At 38.0% G+C, this 16,708-nt stretch overlaps 1 protein-coding gene across 1 annotated transcript in view; it reads left to right on the top strand.

The window, feature by feature from the left end:
• The window catches only part of LOC146000026 (3-oxo-5-alpha-steroid 4-dehydrogenase 1-like), a 30,821-nt gene extending 26,611 nt beyond the window's left edge, over nt 1-4,210 (top strand). The window contains exon 5 of the mRNA XM_083137336.1: nt 3,847-4,210. Within this exon, the coding sequence (XP_082993462.1) occupies nt 3,847-3,913 (67 nt within the window). The 3' untranslated portion in view covers nt 3,914-4,210. The remainder of the gene's footprint in view (nt 1-3,846) is intronic.
• The last annotated feature ends 12,498 nt before the right edge of the window (nt 4,211-16,708 follow it).

The raw sequence follows: 16,708 nt of genomic DNA, 5'->3' as shown, positions 1-16,708 counted from the left end.
CAAACAAAAATTGGGGTGGGGGTTGTGAATATATATATAATAAACCTACAATGAAGGCCAAGGGTGTTATGTATCAAATACCTTATGCAGGTCTTAAATCTCTTAAAACTATTGATAGTCTTTTAACCAAAAAACAGTGCAAGAAAAAAAATCTTGTCTTGCCAAGGGCCATGGTATGAAATTGTTACTTAGCACCCCTCAATTAAAAAAATTACAGCAATCTAGAAAAAAATCACATGTGGGGGGATTCATATTTACTATCCCTGCCATCTTAGCTGCTCTCGGGGCTGTTGGGAGCTTGGCTGGGGGATCAGCCGCCATAGCAAAAACAGTAATAGATGCCAAAAAGAATAAGGCTGAATTAGATGAGCAGAGGCGCCATAACCTGGCCATGGAGAAACAAGGCAAAGGTGTTAAGAGAGCCATGAATAAGTTTAAAAAAAACAAGAGCCGCTTACAAACCAACATATTGAAGCTTTAATCAAGCCACTGGGCATCAAAAATTTTAGAGGTGTGTACATGTCTGATCCTTTACCAGAACAACCACTCAACAAAGAGTGTGGCATAGTTAATTTGGATAAGTACAAAAATCAGGGCACTCACTGGATTTGTTATCTTAAATATTTAAAAAATGAGGCATTTGTGTTTGATTCATTTGGAGGTGTTCCACCTGAAAATTTAGTAAAATATCTAAAATCAACTAATCTTTATTACAATAATGCCCGTGTTCAAAATTTCAAAGATGTTAATTGTGGACATTTGTGTTTATTTGTTCTTAGATATATGTCTCAAATAAATAAACCATCAATTGAAAATTTTCAAAAAGCCTTGTGGTATTTAAAACATCATGGGGGTATTCCATCTCACCAGCCAAAATTCAATATTGAAACTCAAATTACATGATGATATAGTGTATCCCAAAACAATAGCTCTCAGAGCATTTTATGGCATGTACTTGATCCCTAATATTACACACCACAACAACACAATTGCAGTAGGGGATCAAAAAATTGTCATCACTCCAGGGCAGTATAATCTGTCCACTTTAAATGCTCAATTACCCAGAGCTGTAGTGTTAAGTCAAAATTCTGTCACTCACAGAGTAGAGATTGTATCTGCTACAGAAACAGTGGATCTGGGTACTATAGGAGAGCTGTTAGGTTTTGAGAACAACACAAAACTTGAACCAGCCATCAAACACACTGCTATTAATATACCTAAATTCTTAGCCATAGAGACTCTGAATATTCACTGTAATGTGGCCGAGGGTATGATCACCAAATCAAATGGCATAGGCACTCACAAACAAACTGGCATCATTGCAACATTCAAACCTAACTCTGAATTTATGGAGCCCATCATTTACAATCCATCCCCAACATTATATTTTCCTGTGTGTCATAATAGAATAGATAATATTGAGTTGATGGTCACTAATGAAAAAGAAGAATTAGTTGATTTTGCTGGAGCCACAACAACTGCAATCATAGAGATTAATATTTAAATAAAAATACATACAAGAAAAAAAAATGGAAAATATTGAGAGTTATGAGCTACAATCATTCCCCCCAAACAGGAGGACCTTTGCAAATTTAAATCAACCCAACACAGAGATTGAGGTTGATCTTGATGTAGGCTTCTTACTACAAAATAGGTGGATTTGAGGCTGGTGATAAGATAATATCTAAAAGCCACACAGTGCTGTTCCCCATGCGCCCGTTGCCAGGATTCTTCTCAGAATACAAAGAGATTATGTGGAAGGGTGGTTTAAGAATCACATTTAGAAGAGCTGCCAATGATAATAATGCTTTGATGAGGTACAGTGCATTAAACTCTACAGGGGAAGCTCTGCCTAATACCTTACCTGATGAAGGCAAATGCATTATTCAGACTATGGAGCTAAGAATCCCGGTTGTTGAATATGAGGCCAGTTATGCTCTTAAATACAAAGCAGATATTCTAAAAAATCCACAGATTCCTTTACAATTTTATACATATCAATGTGTACAGAAGCCTGCATCTGGTACCTATTATGAGTTTGATGCTACAAATTCATTCTCCAGTATACAATATGACATGCCGGATTTTGTGGTGGTACTGTTTCAGACTGGAAGAAACAATAATCAGGAAAAAAATTCAAGTAAATTTGATAACTGCAACATCAAGAACATATATCTTAAAAATGGCAGAAATGAGGTGTTCCCCAGAGAAAATTATAATTTAGACATGTCCAAGGATGATTTCCTCAAATTATATGAAGCATTTACAGCATATAAAAGGGTCACTACTGGCAATACTGACATGTATTACACACCAGATGAATTCAAAGCACAGAGACCCATGTTTGTCATCAATACTTCAAAAAGGAAACAAGTTGTGGTTAATGACAGGACAAACATTAAAATTATCTGTGAATTCCACGATACACTCCCTGATGACACCATATGTAGTGTTATTCTCATAGGTGAAAAATCATATGTTTATGATGTAAGAAATGAGAGAGTCACAGAGCAATTCTAGAAGATTTCTGCATATTATATTGTTTTAATATTAGATATGCAAGTTGAGGCTGGGGTCCAATTAAACTTAAACCGGAAGTAAATATAGGTGGGTATAGGTAGGTGTGGGTGGCTTTTTAGCTTAATTTTAAGTGTAGCAAAAACAATATCAAAAGGGGCATATTTTTGACAAGTTTATGGACAACAATCTGGCAGGTGCAGCTTTTGTAAGTGTAGCCAAATCAATCTGAGGGGGCTCATCATTTCACGGGAAATTCCCGAGGGCATTTTTACAAAAATCTTGGATTAGACAGGGTTCCACACTTGAGCAATAAGCTCATATGGGCATGTTGAGCTTGTTTTAAGTGTAGCCAAATCTGCTTGAGGGGGGCTCATCATTTATCGCCCTTATAATATCATCAATTACACTACTGATAGTTTTTAACATTAACAATTTTAAAAGTAAGCACAAGGTGATAAGGTCCATGCCGCATTATATCGTTTTGGTTTTGTACACACTTTGAACCGTTTCTACATCCCGACAGACTTCCGTGGCGGAGTGGTTACCACAGCGGGCTACAACACCAGTGGCCCTGGGTTTGAATTTCATAACTAGGCATGGGTGTTTTTGTTAGTGTCTCTTCATCAATTTCACCATATCATCTCACCATATCCTCATCATCCAAATTAGCCAAGAGTGGTAGAACAGCAAAGTAAAGTAAACCAAAGCAATCATAAACCAAGGCAATCAATCAATCGTTTACATCCTCCTAAAATTTTACAACAGCAAAGATCAAGTGAGGTAATTAGTGCCATATGGTAGAATGATAGGTTCATGATTCCTTTGGATAGTGAGATAAGATAGACAAAGGAAACTTTCTGGGTTCTTTGAATGGCAGCATATTGCATCCGCCAAATTATTTCAGGGGAGTACAAGAAATACAACCTATATGAAAGGATTTAGAATGTTCTGTACTCCCTCCCTGTTAAAAATTTTGCTACGTGCAATGTATCCCTGTTACCTCACACCCGTTCCTGCGTCACTGCTTGTTAGCAAGATTCGAACACCAATCCTTAACCTCTCTCTCTCGGCACATCCTTTTCACGTAGTTCATGAGTTTCTTCAGGATGTCGGATCAGCATCTTGAATCTGGTTTACTGAGGATAATCAAACTCGACAGGTATGATTATTCACGAACATATTCTTCGAAATTTCAAGTAAAATGGAAATTTTCATTTAAAAATTAAAATTGATAAACGGAATTGTTACAAATGAAAAATTATTCCATGTTATTTTCTCATGTTATTAAGCTGCCCAACATGACGTCATACTTCTTCTTTCTTCTAGATATTATCAGAAGAAGTTCGATTCCTACCCGAAGTCAAGGAAGGCTGTGATACCTTTTATTTTGTAGCTTCGTTCATTGTAGTTCAATGTTCATTGAGAGAAATTACATCGACTCAAGAGCTCAAAGATAGTTAAACTATTTTCTACGGCGACTGTATGATTCCACAAGCAATAATCAACTTCAAGGAAGTTCCAAGGACAAATTTAGCAGCAGGAATTTCTCTTATGTAATAGGTGTTCTTGTGTACCTGCGGATTTATTCCAAACAGAACTCTTGTGGCAGTTTATACGCAGCTAGTCAAACTAATGTTTGTTATTGTATAAATGGAATGATGAATAAAGTGGGATTATTTTGTTTATTTTATTTTAAATCTATTCTTTTTTATTTTTCCAATAAATCAAACAATGTCTTAAGAGTTCTTAGAATGCGAGGGTTGTTCAATAAATAAGGAAACAACAAAATGAGGTGCCGTTACCTTATTTATTGAACATTTAATAAGCCACATTTCAAAATAACAAATATTCATCGTGAATAAAAGTAAAAATATTCAGACCCATATCGCCCTCACCAAGTCTCTATTTGTATAGAATTTCGTAGATAGAGATAACTAGAGAGAGAGAGAGAGAGAGAGAGAGAGAGAGAGAGAGAGAGAGAGAGAGAGAGAGAGAGAGAGAGAGAGAGAGAGAGAGAGATCCGATGGTTCGAATCCTATGAAAAGCTATCCAATTTTATGTATTACAAGCACTATATCAGATGAGAGGGTTACTGCACATAGAAAGCAATACAGTTAAAGATGCATGTGTATAACCTAATTTGTAGAAATTATCACAAGACATGAGTTACTTAATTCAGAGGCAATCCGGATAGTAAATTTTCTCTAATCCTGATTCAGGATATTTTTGCCCATCCCTAATTCAAACACTATGCTCTCATCTGATTCCAATTTACTATGTAAAGGACAGGTAACGACGAATTAATGAAATTGAGCTCTGTTTCTTTGAAGAAAGCGTGTGTAGGCGTTTTATTAGTGAAATAGTAAGTTGCGACTGAAATAATGTTGAATAAACCACAATTTCCAAGAATTAAATTGATGTCTACGTCTGTCCCTTATTTCAGACTTTTCTTCATTATAATAATATTTTTTTTATAAATAAAAGTTAATACAGTTTTGTGTTAAATACTCTGTAGAACTTCGCTTTCGGTAGTATGAAGTGAACCTTTGTAGTTACTCTCTCAAGCGTCGGGAGAACTTCATATCAGGGGATTCATAAGAAGGTTTCTCTCCGATACGCACCCATCCTACTCGACTAGCAGCCTTCTCCTTGTTCCTTCCATTACTGGCAGTACTTCCACTTTCCTTTCCAGTTCTAATTGTGTGCACTTTACTCGTCTGCGCTTGAAGTAACCGAGTTCCGCTCACAGTTTCAACTTTATTTGATATACTTGCTTCATTCCCTGTGATGACACGAGGCTTTGAGCATTCACCCAACTCTTGTACAATTTCCTTAGAACGCTTCGTTTTATGGAAAGAGGATTCTCTCCCTGGCGGTGACGTTTCACTTTTGTCTTCATCCAAAAATCTATAAAATTTCTGAACTGCATCTGCTGTCGAAATATGCTCTTCTTTGTTCGAAGCTGAAGAATCTTCCTGTTTCTCTGCGGGAGATAAGTCGCCTAATGCACTACCCTCATTCAGAAACTGCTTCATCCATTGCAGGTGCATTTCACGATAGCCATAGTTGCCATACTTTTCTTCCTCTTTTAGAAGAGTTATACCCTCATTCTCTGACAGGGACTTCAGTTTCACATTAGTTGCAAGCACTTTCTGATAAATTCTTGCTGCAGGAGTCTCCTTCGGCCATTCACTCCTGCTAAAGCTTCCAAACTGACAAGTATTGCAAAAACACTGCATCCCTTTCAGCGGTGGTATCTTGGAAATACACTTTTCTTCAAATTTATTTGCTGAAGGAAAGAAGATATGCCCATTCATCTCCCTTCCATCCAGTCTATTAGTATAAACACCCTCTTCTTCCTTCAATAATGTATTGCATTTATTATCGGACACATCCTTAATGTTCGAAGAAATTAAATTCGACCGCATAATTCTTGAAAAATCCGGTGCTCTCATTCCTGATTTTATACTTGTCTTGGTGTTTTGAGCTGATCTCGGAGAGCGGTTTGGCCGCAGACTTTCCTCCATTGTAACTACTACATGATGCTTGCTCGGCATTCGTGTGCTATTGATTTCATTCGAGTTTTCTACGTTATTCTCACAAATCATTGCTTTGTTCTTTGCGATTTTGCCCACACTGTCTCGTCGAGTACAGTCTGCACCACTTCTAACTTGAACTGAACATTCCACTTTCCGCCGCATCAAAGAATTTATGCTGGTATCCGCACTGTCTGCTTGTTTTTCAAAATTACATATTCCGTCGTAAGCTCCATCGGATTCCCTTCCCCTACTTTTCAGTAACGAATGTTTGCCTTTTCCATCATCCATCACCCTATTCATATCATTGTTATTTTCTTCCTCATTTCGAATTTCACACCCTTTCTTCCGTGTGTTTTCCTCTTTGGTTGTTTTCAATTCAATCTTAGAAGGAAACGATGAAGTAAATGACTCACTGTAGCTGCTATCAATTTGAAATGAAGAACATGTATTTCCCGCTTGCTTTTCTTCACTTCTTGCTACACTTTCTCTCTCTAAACACGCTAATCCACCAATATCATATTCAGGTCGTGTAGAAGAACTAGGTGGTTCCGTCGTTGAAAGTGAAATATCACTTCTCGCTTGTCCTCTTTCTCTATATTCTGAGAATTTTGCTTCCTGTGGAACAAGAAACACAGTCTCGACTTTATTTCCAAGTAGTTCACACAATTTTTTTCCATCATTCATTATATCTTTAGATATTTCTCGTAAACTCTTCTCTACTGCCTCATTTGCAGCGCAATTAAGGACAAATCCAGCAGGTGATGTAAGATAGTTGATTGTGGGCTGGTGCCTGTCATCTTTTGGAGTGGAGTGTGATTTGTCTATACCAAATGAATTCGAAATTATAAATTTGCCGCTATCAGTGACGCTGTCATTCTTTTGTTGATTTTTATCTATCGGGATATTATTGTCTCTAGATTGAAATAGTTCTGGATTAGAAGGGGCATTATTGTTTCTTTCGTTTTGTTTGCTCTTAGCAAGCAGTTTGTTTACATGAGATCTCTTCGGAATGATTACTGTTTTGCCTGTTCTGGTGATATTATCTTCAAATTCTGTAACAACAGTGCTTTCCCTGTCTGTGTAGCACGCAACTGCACGTTCACCATCACTCCAATACTCAACTTCCTGGGCTCTAAGTTTGAAATCTGTATCACAATTAAACGGTTCCTCTGTGCAAGAATGGCGTGGCATTTTATAGCAATTGTCTTCTACAGACTGAAGAGGTACTGTGTTATACAGATATGAATACTGTGACATTCTTTTCTCTTGTTCTTCTCTTGACTTATCTACGAAATTTTCAACGAGGCTCTTTCTTAAGCTTTCCTTGGTTTGATTTTGCTCTAGTTTATTGTTATCCTTGTCATCATTTTTTTCTGATTCCTGCTCAACGAATTTAAATCCGTTCTGTAGTTTCTCATTTGTCTTATTTTTTCTAATATACTCTGTCCACTTTTGACCAACTGCTGATTTTTCCTCTTTCTCATTTGAAAAGTGTCCAGAAAGAAGACGCTTATTATCATCTTGATAGACAAAGTTCATTATTACTTTTTCTTCTGGTATATTTTTTAATAATGTAGGCGTCTTCCTGCTATTATTTGTTTCGAGTGTAGCTGATTCACTTTCTCCTTGTATATTTGGTAAGGATTCCTTCTGATCATTGCTATTGCTTATGGATGCATCATTCAATGTCTCTTCTACTCTTACGAAAGATTTGTTCATGCGAACAAGACTCGGGAAAGAATGGAATTTTATCCCACGAGTTTTTCTTTTCTCGGGTTCACAAATGGGTTGGGGAAGGATCTTCGCTTGAAATTTACCGAGGCGACTGTTGTCAGAAACATCGTCTGTTAAGTTTTCTCGAGAATGAACTTTCTTTAACGGGAAATATTGTTGGAAAATGTCATTTCCTAAGCTGGATCCTGTTTGCACAGAGGCATCTGCGTGAGTTATTCGGGGTAAATGTTTATATTTTCCCTTTGGATGTCTTAAATTTTTCTGTGAGTTCAAGTGGACTCCAGGAGACAGATTTTTCTCATGTGAAACCATCTGATCGCGATTGTAATATGTTTTCGAGCCTTCGGGATTTGATGTGAATATTGTGACCAAATCGTCCTGAACTTTACTGTCAACAGACGCTACTTGTTTTTCACACCTGCAACATTCACATGTCTTCAATGTTTCATGCTTTGAGTGAATCATGCATTTTCGTGACGTTCTATGACATTTTGTTCCTTCAAGAGTGTTCGATACAAGATAATTGTTTAGCGGAGTTACAGATGATTTATTTCCGTTTTCACAAGTATTCTTCCATGCAACATTCTTTGAAGTATCAAAATGTTCTTTGATCACCTGTACAGGTAGTGCTGCATGCCCAGGCTTCGATTCTTCCACGTTCCCCTTCCTAGTGCATTGAGCTCTACGTTGGACACAAATAGTTGGATGTACTTGTCGATTGTCGATTCTTGCTTGTCTGAAATGTTTCCGTCCACTACGATTGACGTGGAGCTTTCTCACGTCTGATTTTTGCGAACTCCTCTTGCACTGACAATTCGTCGGGAACGATGCATCACGTAATGATTGTTTGTAGGAAGCAGGGACTTGGGGCCCTGGATAATGAGAACAATCATTACATGATGGGCACGGTTTAGAGACGTAGCCGCAAGGATAACCCTTAGGACGAAAAGAAGAAAAAGATTTACGAATCTTTCCACCAATCTTAGCCACAGGTTCAAAAGCCATTGGTAACGGTGTTCTTGATCTTTCGTTTATTTGCTCTGTTCCAGACCTTGGCTTGGGCCAGCGCTTCCAAGGATCGGGGATTCCAACATCCATGCAGACCCTCCATGATTTCCAGACTTTCTCCGTGAGTTTTACTCTCTCCAGCATGTCACTCACAGAGAGCTTCCCCTTCAAGTCCCGAATACCACGGAAAACAAGATACTCGCTCCAAGGATCTGGAATTCCTCTTCTCAAGTTGACATCGCAGCGGTCAATTGGGAGCGAGTCTTTCTCTGCGCACTCTCCTTCGCACTGTTTCTTCCTCTTCTTCTTCTTGTGCAGAAGGACAACTGGCGAATGTTGCACCAAGCGTGCTCGAGGGAAAGGACCTTTGAAAACCTCCTTGAGGACGATGTTCGAAGGGGGAGAGCACCAGTCGTGGTTCCAGCCTACTTGCAAACGCACCTGGTCATAATCATCTGGATTGGGTTTGCTTCCTTTCTCGTTCCCCGAATCAGGTGCTAAAAGAGATTGAGAAGTAATTACTTCATTTGCATGTGCTAAACTGACGCGAAACTCCATCTGCTAGACCTCATGTCCAAAATGTTCACCCTGTGCATTGAATTAAAATGTCCTGCAGGTTAAAATTGTTAACTTGATGGCTGAGGCGCCTTATATGAGTAACACTCCCGTCGGGAAGAAGTCATTTTAATTCGACTTCGAATTGGACCTGAGTCGGGACGAAACTTGGGCCTTGGTCCAGTAAAGCTAAGGAGTGGTATAGGGACGCACGAATTTTTGACAGCAAAATTGCCCCCATTGTATTGTGATACAGGTGCTTTGTTTACCTTATGTTTTTCATAATTAAGAAAAATCTCTTAGCAACCCTTGGACTAAGCATACCATGTATATGCTGAAAATTCGGTTATGATTCAAACCAAAGGGTAGGCTCACAAATTGAAACGACCACCTAAATTCATATTTACATACTTTAAAATCTGGTGCTGTTTACTAGGGGTGTGCGGGACAGACTTTTTTTTTGGGTCGGTACGGGATCGGGACGGGAAATTTTTTAAATCCCGACATTTGGAACGGGAAAGATTTTTAATTTCCAGACGAAGTCGGGAAATTTTCGGGAAGGGAAATGTTCGAAATTTCCCGAAGCTCTTGAAATCTCGAATTCTACACGTCATTTTCAACTTAAAATTCCAGACATTTACAATGCAGAAAACGTCGAGAATTAACGACTTTTTAAAATGACATTTCGGTATTTCCCGACTGTTCGGGATCCCGAAATATCGGGGAGTCATTTCCCGAAGTCGGGATCGGGACGGGAATTTTTTTCCCGATCCCGGTCCCGACTTTTCGGGATCCCGCACATTCCTACTGTTTACTGCTCGATTTCCTGACCCGTGAATCTTTCTACTGCTAGTATGAAGCATTTAGCAAGCGTTAGATTTTTCTGCGAGGTAGAAGTACATAAACATGTTTTGGCCTAAAATGTTTGATGGTTTTACCTGGAGGTGAAAATGTGTGTAACGTATCAGAACAGCTACAACAAGGAAATAAATATAGCGATATGTTTTGGATGTTGATAGAGCCTTGATCTGTAAGAAGGTTTGAACAAGACAGAGGTTATCGTTACTGGGAACAAGCCATACGCGAGTTTTCGAGACTAAAGTATTGAACACATTGACAGCTTCAGATACTTGGGATAAATCATAAGCAGTAACATGAGCTGCGGCCAGGATATTAAAGTAAAATATCGAATGGCAAGAGAAGCCTTTAATAGAAGAAGAAGTGTGTTCTGTGGACCTATGAACAGCTAAGAAAGAGTGTGGCGTTGTATGGCACAAGAAAATGGACCGGAATAGCGACTAGAAGCTTTAGAAATGGGGCTGTGGCGAAGAAAACGATATCAGATGATACATGATAATAAATTAGTGGATCCTAAGCTGATATGAAGCGTAAGGCGCGAGGTCGAAAAGTCTGGAGGTTGCTGGATGAAATCAGGGTGCAAAATCATTGGAGACTGGTGGGGGGAGAAAGATCTTAATTTACACATACACAAATAAATAAATATATATATATATATATATATATAGCTATATGAATTATTATATGTTATACATATTTATTATTAGCTACATATAAAAGTAAATCACTAAATATTTAATATGTATTATTGTTAAATATATATAAAATAATTTATTTGTTACTTTAATATATATCATATATTTATAAAGCAGCAAAGCAATTTCTTTACCAACTGGTCAAAAATGTAAATAAATTGCAAAATAATTGAAATGTTTTTTTACAAATGTTTTTGTTAAGGTTTTATTTTCTATTATATTAAAATAAATCAATTAGACTTCATAGTATTATCTGTCCTGCATTCTCCATTAACTTTTATGTTAGCGATTAGCCAAAAGTGGCAGAAAGCGAAGTAAAATAAATCAAATAAATCAATCGTTTTATTTTTATTGTGCATATATTGTTAATGGTTTAGATCTGTTAATGGTAACTTGAAAGGAGAGAGAGAGGATGTTAACATTAGTAAAGTAGTTTGAACTTAAAACTAATTATCACTGCACAACAAATTTGAAGACATTTTCTGTCCTTTAGATGAAATCATGTGATTTGGACTAAACAAAGGATACAGAATTGAAGTGTGAAACCCCTATGCTTCTATCACGCATCATTTTCAATGGACAGCCACCTTAATCTTTGCTACAAGTATGTGTGAAAGGCATATTACAATACACTGTACAGTAAGAAAAAACAGAAACAATACCTACGAACATGACGTTGTGGAGCATTTACGCTTGTAGGGGTCTCAGTGATGCTAGACCAACAATAGTGAGCAAGCATACTGTCCTTGCAAAGTCTGCTGAAGCGTTTTTCAAACACAGTAATGTCCTGGTGGAACCTTTCCCCATGTTCATCACTGACTGCTCCCAGGTTTTGCGGGGAAAAGCCCACATGAGCGTCCAGAAAGTGTAATTTGAGGTGCATGTGGCACCCCATGACATGAAAAAAGTCCACCATGTCACGAACAATGGCTTCATAATTTTGTGCTTTCAAATTACCCAGGAAATTAGAGCACACCAAATTGAATTCCGGCCATGCTGCTTTGCTTGGTCAGAAAGTGTAGAATCAAACGCACCATCATGAAGAACGGTTCTAATTTGTGTGTTAATAAACGCACCTTCCATAACCTTTGCCTCACTTAAGCGTGGGAATTTCGTCCAGAGGTACCTGAAAGCTAGTGCTTTGACGAAGATTTTCATTAAACCAAGCTTGATGTGTAATGGGGCAGAAAGACGTTCTGATTGATTGATTGTATTAACATTTTTGGTTGCGTCGGTACTTGTGGCTATTTTGTACCCTTCAATATATGTAGGGAAATATACCCTTATCTAGATTCTTACTTAAAATGTTAAAACAAGGGTTGTAAAAAGCGCAAGGTTGTAAACAAGACAAAGACAATACATTAAAAAGTCGAATTAACCAAAAGCTTCCTCACAGACCAGCTACAGCTAAAATCATTTGACAAAACAGGGATGAGAAACAGCTGGTGAGATTACAAGTTTGCCGGAGGAAAGCAAAATCGCCACATTCAACAAGAATATGTAGAATACTGAAAAGGACATTACAAATACAGCACATGGAAGGTCCAACCCTTGCAGCAAGTTACCATGGGTTAGACGGCTGTGTTCATTACACAGTCGAATAAAAGAACGTCCTCTTGACTAGAGAGAAAGGGAGGAACGCCATGCACCTATGGTGCAGCGTGAAGCTTCTTCTTCGTTGTTGCTGCATCCCACATTTTGGGGCTTCTCAATTGAATCTCGTGATATGTTCTTGACGCCTGTCGTGGCGGCCAGTGTTTACGGACATAATGATTATCTCTGTCTCGACTGTCCCACTCACAGAGGAAGTAACAAACAGTATTTCATGTAACCTTCTTGCATACATCTTATCCTGTCATACCAATGTATAATTTAGAGCATTCATTCTTTGTAACACAGGAGAAACACAATTTCGGCTATTGTCCCATACGTTTCTTATGCAACTTTCAAATTTTGTGTTTTTTTTTGCTAAATGACACGTGATACACGGAAACAAATTGCAGATTCGTTTTTGTCATGCACATATACATTACAATCACACATTTTCATCTAAAGGACAAATTTCATGTTGTGCAGTGTTACTTATCTTTGTTGTTATTAAAAAAAAACAACTCCCCGGACATTTTTAGTGGAGGAGGGGATTTTTAAGCCAAAATGCTTGGTGGGGCGGAAATCCCCTCTATCCCCCAAGAATTCCGTACCCTGAATGTACCTAGGTAATAGTTTTGCCCACGAGACGAGACTTTGGCCTGTCTCGTCTCGTGGAAATGCTGTGAAATGCTGTCTCGTCTCGAAAATATTAGTTTGTCTCGTGACACATGATCAATCTCGTCTCGTCTCGAATTTTTAAAAGCCTGTCCCGTCTCGTCCCGTGGGCAATACTACTAGGTAATAATTAAGTAACTCGAATAACATAAAAACTGGCACGCATCCTTCTTGCCAATTTTTTAATGTATGAAAAGTGCATTTAGATCATTCGTAATTATGTATAAAGGGGTGAATTTATCTAACTGGTAGTGTAGCATAACCACTAGAGCCCGGATTTCCATGCACAAACAAACAGCAAAATATGCATGCAAATATGCACGAAAAATATAAAAAATATGCACTAAGATATGCATGAACAATATACAATTAATTTTGTTTCACAAACATCTTACCTTAAAAAAATATCAAAAATATGCACTAAGATATGCATGAACAATATACAATTTTTTTTTCAAACATCTTACCTGAATGACTTCTGTTGCAATGAACTATGAACGTTTTCCTTAGGTTTTCTTCTGTAAACCCTCTGTTTTTATCAGCGAGAAACGTTTTGTAGATCGAGAAGTTCCTTTCTACATCAGCAGAAGTCACTGGTGCATGTGAGAAATATCAAACTTCCTCCTGTGTTAGGTCCTCTTCCAAGTCCATATTTTCATCATTCAGTACATTTGCAATGTCACAGATTGTTCTGTACCCGGGATTTTTGTCTAATACTTGGGGAAGTTTTTCTGACGCTATTTTGGCAACACCGTGAGTTTCACTGGACAAAGTTTGCGATACTTTGCCCAACAAGGACAGTGAATGCTGCAAAGGATTATTACGGGACTCTAACTGTGTAATAATTGCAGGTATACTCGAGAAGTGGTTGTGTATGTACTTAATTTCGTTCTCAATGCCACTTCTAGAGAAACATTTCTGTGACACACAAAAAGCGGCTGCATCTTCTGGTTTGAGTGAGTCTATGACTGCCTTCACTTCATTGAAATTTTCTGCATAATACAACACAGCTTCTAGCCACGAGCCCCATCATGTTAATACCGGTTGCGTAGGTAACGGAACATTTTTCACCACTTCGCGAGAGAGACGTACTCGCGAAGGAGCTTTCACAAATACTTCATTTACATTTGGTACAAGTGCGTCTACTTCCAGGTATTGGTATCTGATTATTTCTGCTACGCGATGAAGACAGTGTGCAAGACAAGTCAGATGAACTAATTTAGGATACAACACTTTCAAACCAGATGCTGCTTTGACAACGTACGGGGCCGCGTCAGTAACAAACAGTAACACATTGTCATACTGGATGTGATCTGGCCACAACAAAGTTAACGAATCGTTAAAGAATTTGGCAATTGTGAAATTATTCACTTTCTCAAACACCTCGATATTCATTAAGTAGGGTTTACCACTCGCCTTCATTGCACCAACAACAGCATTGCAAACACAACGTCCCGCCGCGTCAATAGTCTCATCGATAGACATCCATATTTTCTCGTGCTTCAACGCTTCCCGAATTTCTCCCATGACCTCATTAAAACAAACAGGTACATAGTTTTTACGTAGCGTTGATTCATCTGGCACCTTCTTTTCCGTGTACTTTTCAAGGAAACCTCGTAGATGGGCATTTCTCAGTTTCCACAAAGGAATATTACTAGCACTCACAAAGGCAGGACACAGATATACATAGAATGTATCGCTTACTGTGCATTCAGATGTTGAATTAGTGGACGCTATAGTAAGCAGTTGTTGTTTTCTGCGCGATCTTCTCTGAAGGGCTTCCCTGTGTCTTGCTGTATTTACATGTTGAGTAACTTGAAATTTCTTCTCTGCCGAAACTCTTTTTTCGCACACCACACAAAACTGACCCATCTTCTGTAAATACACTGCTTCCAAATTCTTGTACGTATTTACGCAACAATACAACCTTACTTGATTTTTCAGGTGGAATGTTTAACAGAATACAACGTTCTTGAACTCCTTTGATACTGACAGCAGAAATCCTTTCCACTTAGTTGCCAAGTCGCGAGAAAGGCTTCGCGCTAGTTGACAGTTGTAAAAGCATCAGAAGGCGCTAGATCGCTATTGTTTAAAAAGCGGTACATAAAATCCCGAAAAAAAACTTAAAAATTATAGTGTATATTGTATATTAAATTGGTATGTACGCCATTCGGTTATCGCCGTGCAGTCGAAAGTGAATTTAGCAACGATTGTGGGCGACAAACTCAATGCTATTTTCTCATGATAGACTATGAAATATGCTAGTATGTAGCAATAAAATTCGAAATATGCCTTATCCTGCAAAGTTTAAGAAATATGCATGCACAACAAAATTCACTCAAATATGCACTTATATGCGCTATCAAATGTGTCTCAAAAGACTCTTTACAAGTTCGTCGGAAAGAAAAAAAATATTTTCCATAAGTTTTTGCATGTTACATGAAACATGCATTTCGCCTATAAATCCGGGCTCTAATAACCACAGAAGGAAGTGGTAGCATTCTTACACTGGCCTACGGGCGGCGACATTTTAAATCTTACCCTGCCCAACCACAACTTTTTCTTAATTTTAGGTTATGGGTTATCTACAGCTAATATACTGAAATGTATTGGTAATTATTTTGTTATTAACTTTTACACACTTCGTTCAAGAAAAATCTTCCAAAGTAGTAGCGAAGTTTACAATCTTTGACCTATACTACAAAAATTCCCGTTTTATGATTTAAAGAACTCATGGATCCATTTTTTTTGTAACCATGACACTTTGTAAGTGTCCGTCCATCAGTTTCATCGTATTATCCCTCATCCTCATCTTCGCGATTAGCCAAAAGTGGCAGAAAAGTGAAGTAAAATAAACCAAGTCAATCAGTCAATCCAAATGAACTATGACAATTATCAAGTGGAAGAGGGTGCTGGCTGACCAGTTGGACCTCCCCCACAACGTGCAGGTGTCTCATATATAGTATTAAAAATACTAAGCTTATTATTAGACTATTTTGGCTAATCGCGACGATGAGGATAAGTGATGATATGATTAAATTGATGACTCACACAAAGAACAGCCATGTCCAGGCCAGGATTCGAACTCGGGAATTCTGGCGTCGTAGCACAAGGTGCTAACCGCACTCAACAAGTGTGTATTCAAAAACCTGTTCTACGAAGGAAAACAATGTCAAACACAAAAATGTAGGATTTCTTGGAAAAAAAGGTTGTTATTTCCAGATGATAAAATATTTTTCACATATTCTGTCAACAGAAAAGTTATTCATCCTAATCGAATTCTTAGTTTGGCCGAAATAAATAAACTTTATGGTAAACAACAACCGATTAAAATAAAAGCAAATTTAATTTCATTTTCGTAATTCTTTCGGAGTATCCAAGCCCCTTGGACCTCCTTGATTACACCTGAATGTTGTTCCTCTTGTAACAACTTGCAGCCAAAGACGTCTGCTCGTACTTTGACTCCATTTGACGTCATGGTTTTCCATATCCACAAATTCCAAGATAACATCATGTATACTTTGCATAGGGCAC

This window comes from Lepisma saccharinum, chromosome 16, assembly GCF_977018435.1.
Source record: "Lepisma saccharinum chromosome 16, izLepSacc3.1, whole genome shotgun sequence".
NCBI lineage: Eukaryota > Metazoa > Arthropoda > Insecta > Zygentoma > Lepismatidae > Lepisma > Lepisma saccharinum.
The sequence above is the reverse complement of the archived record's forward strand: the minus strand, read 5'-3'. Positions and strand labels throughout refer to the sequence as shown.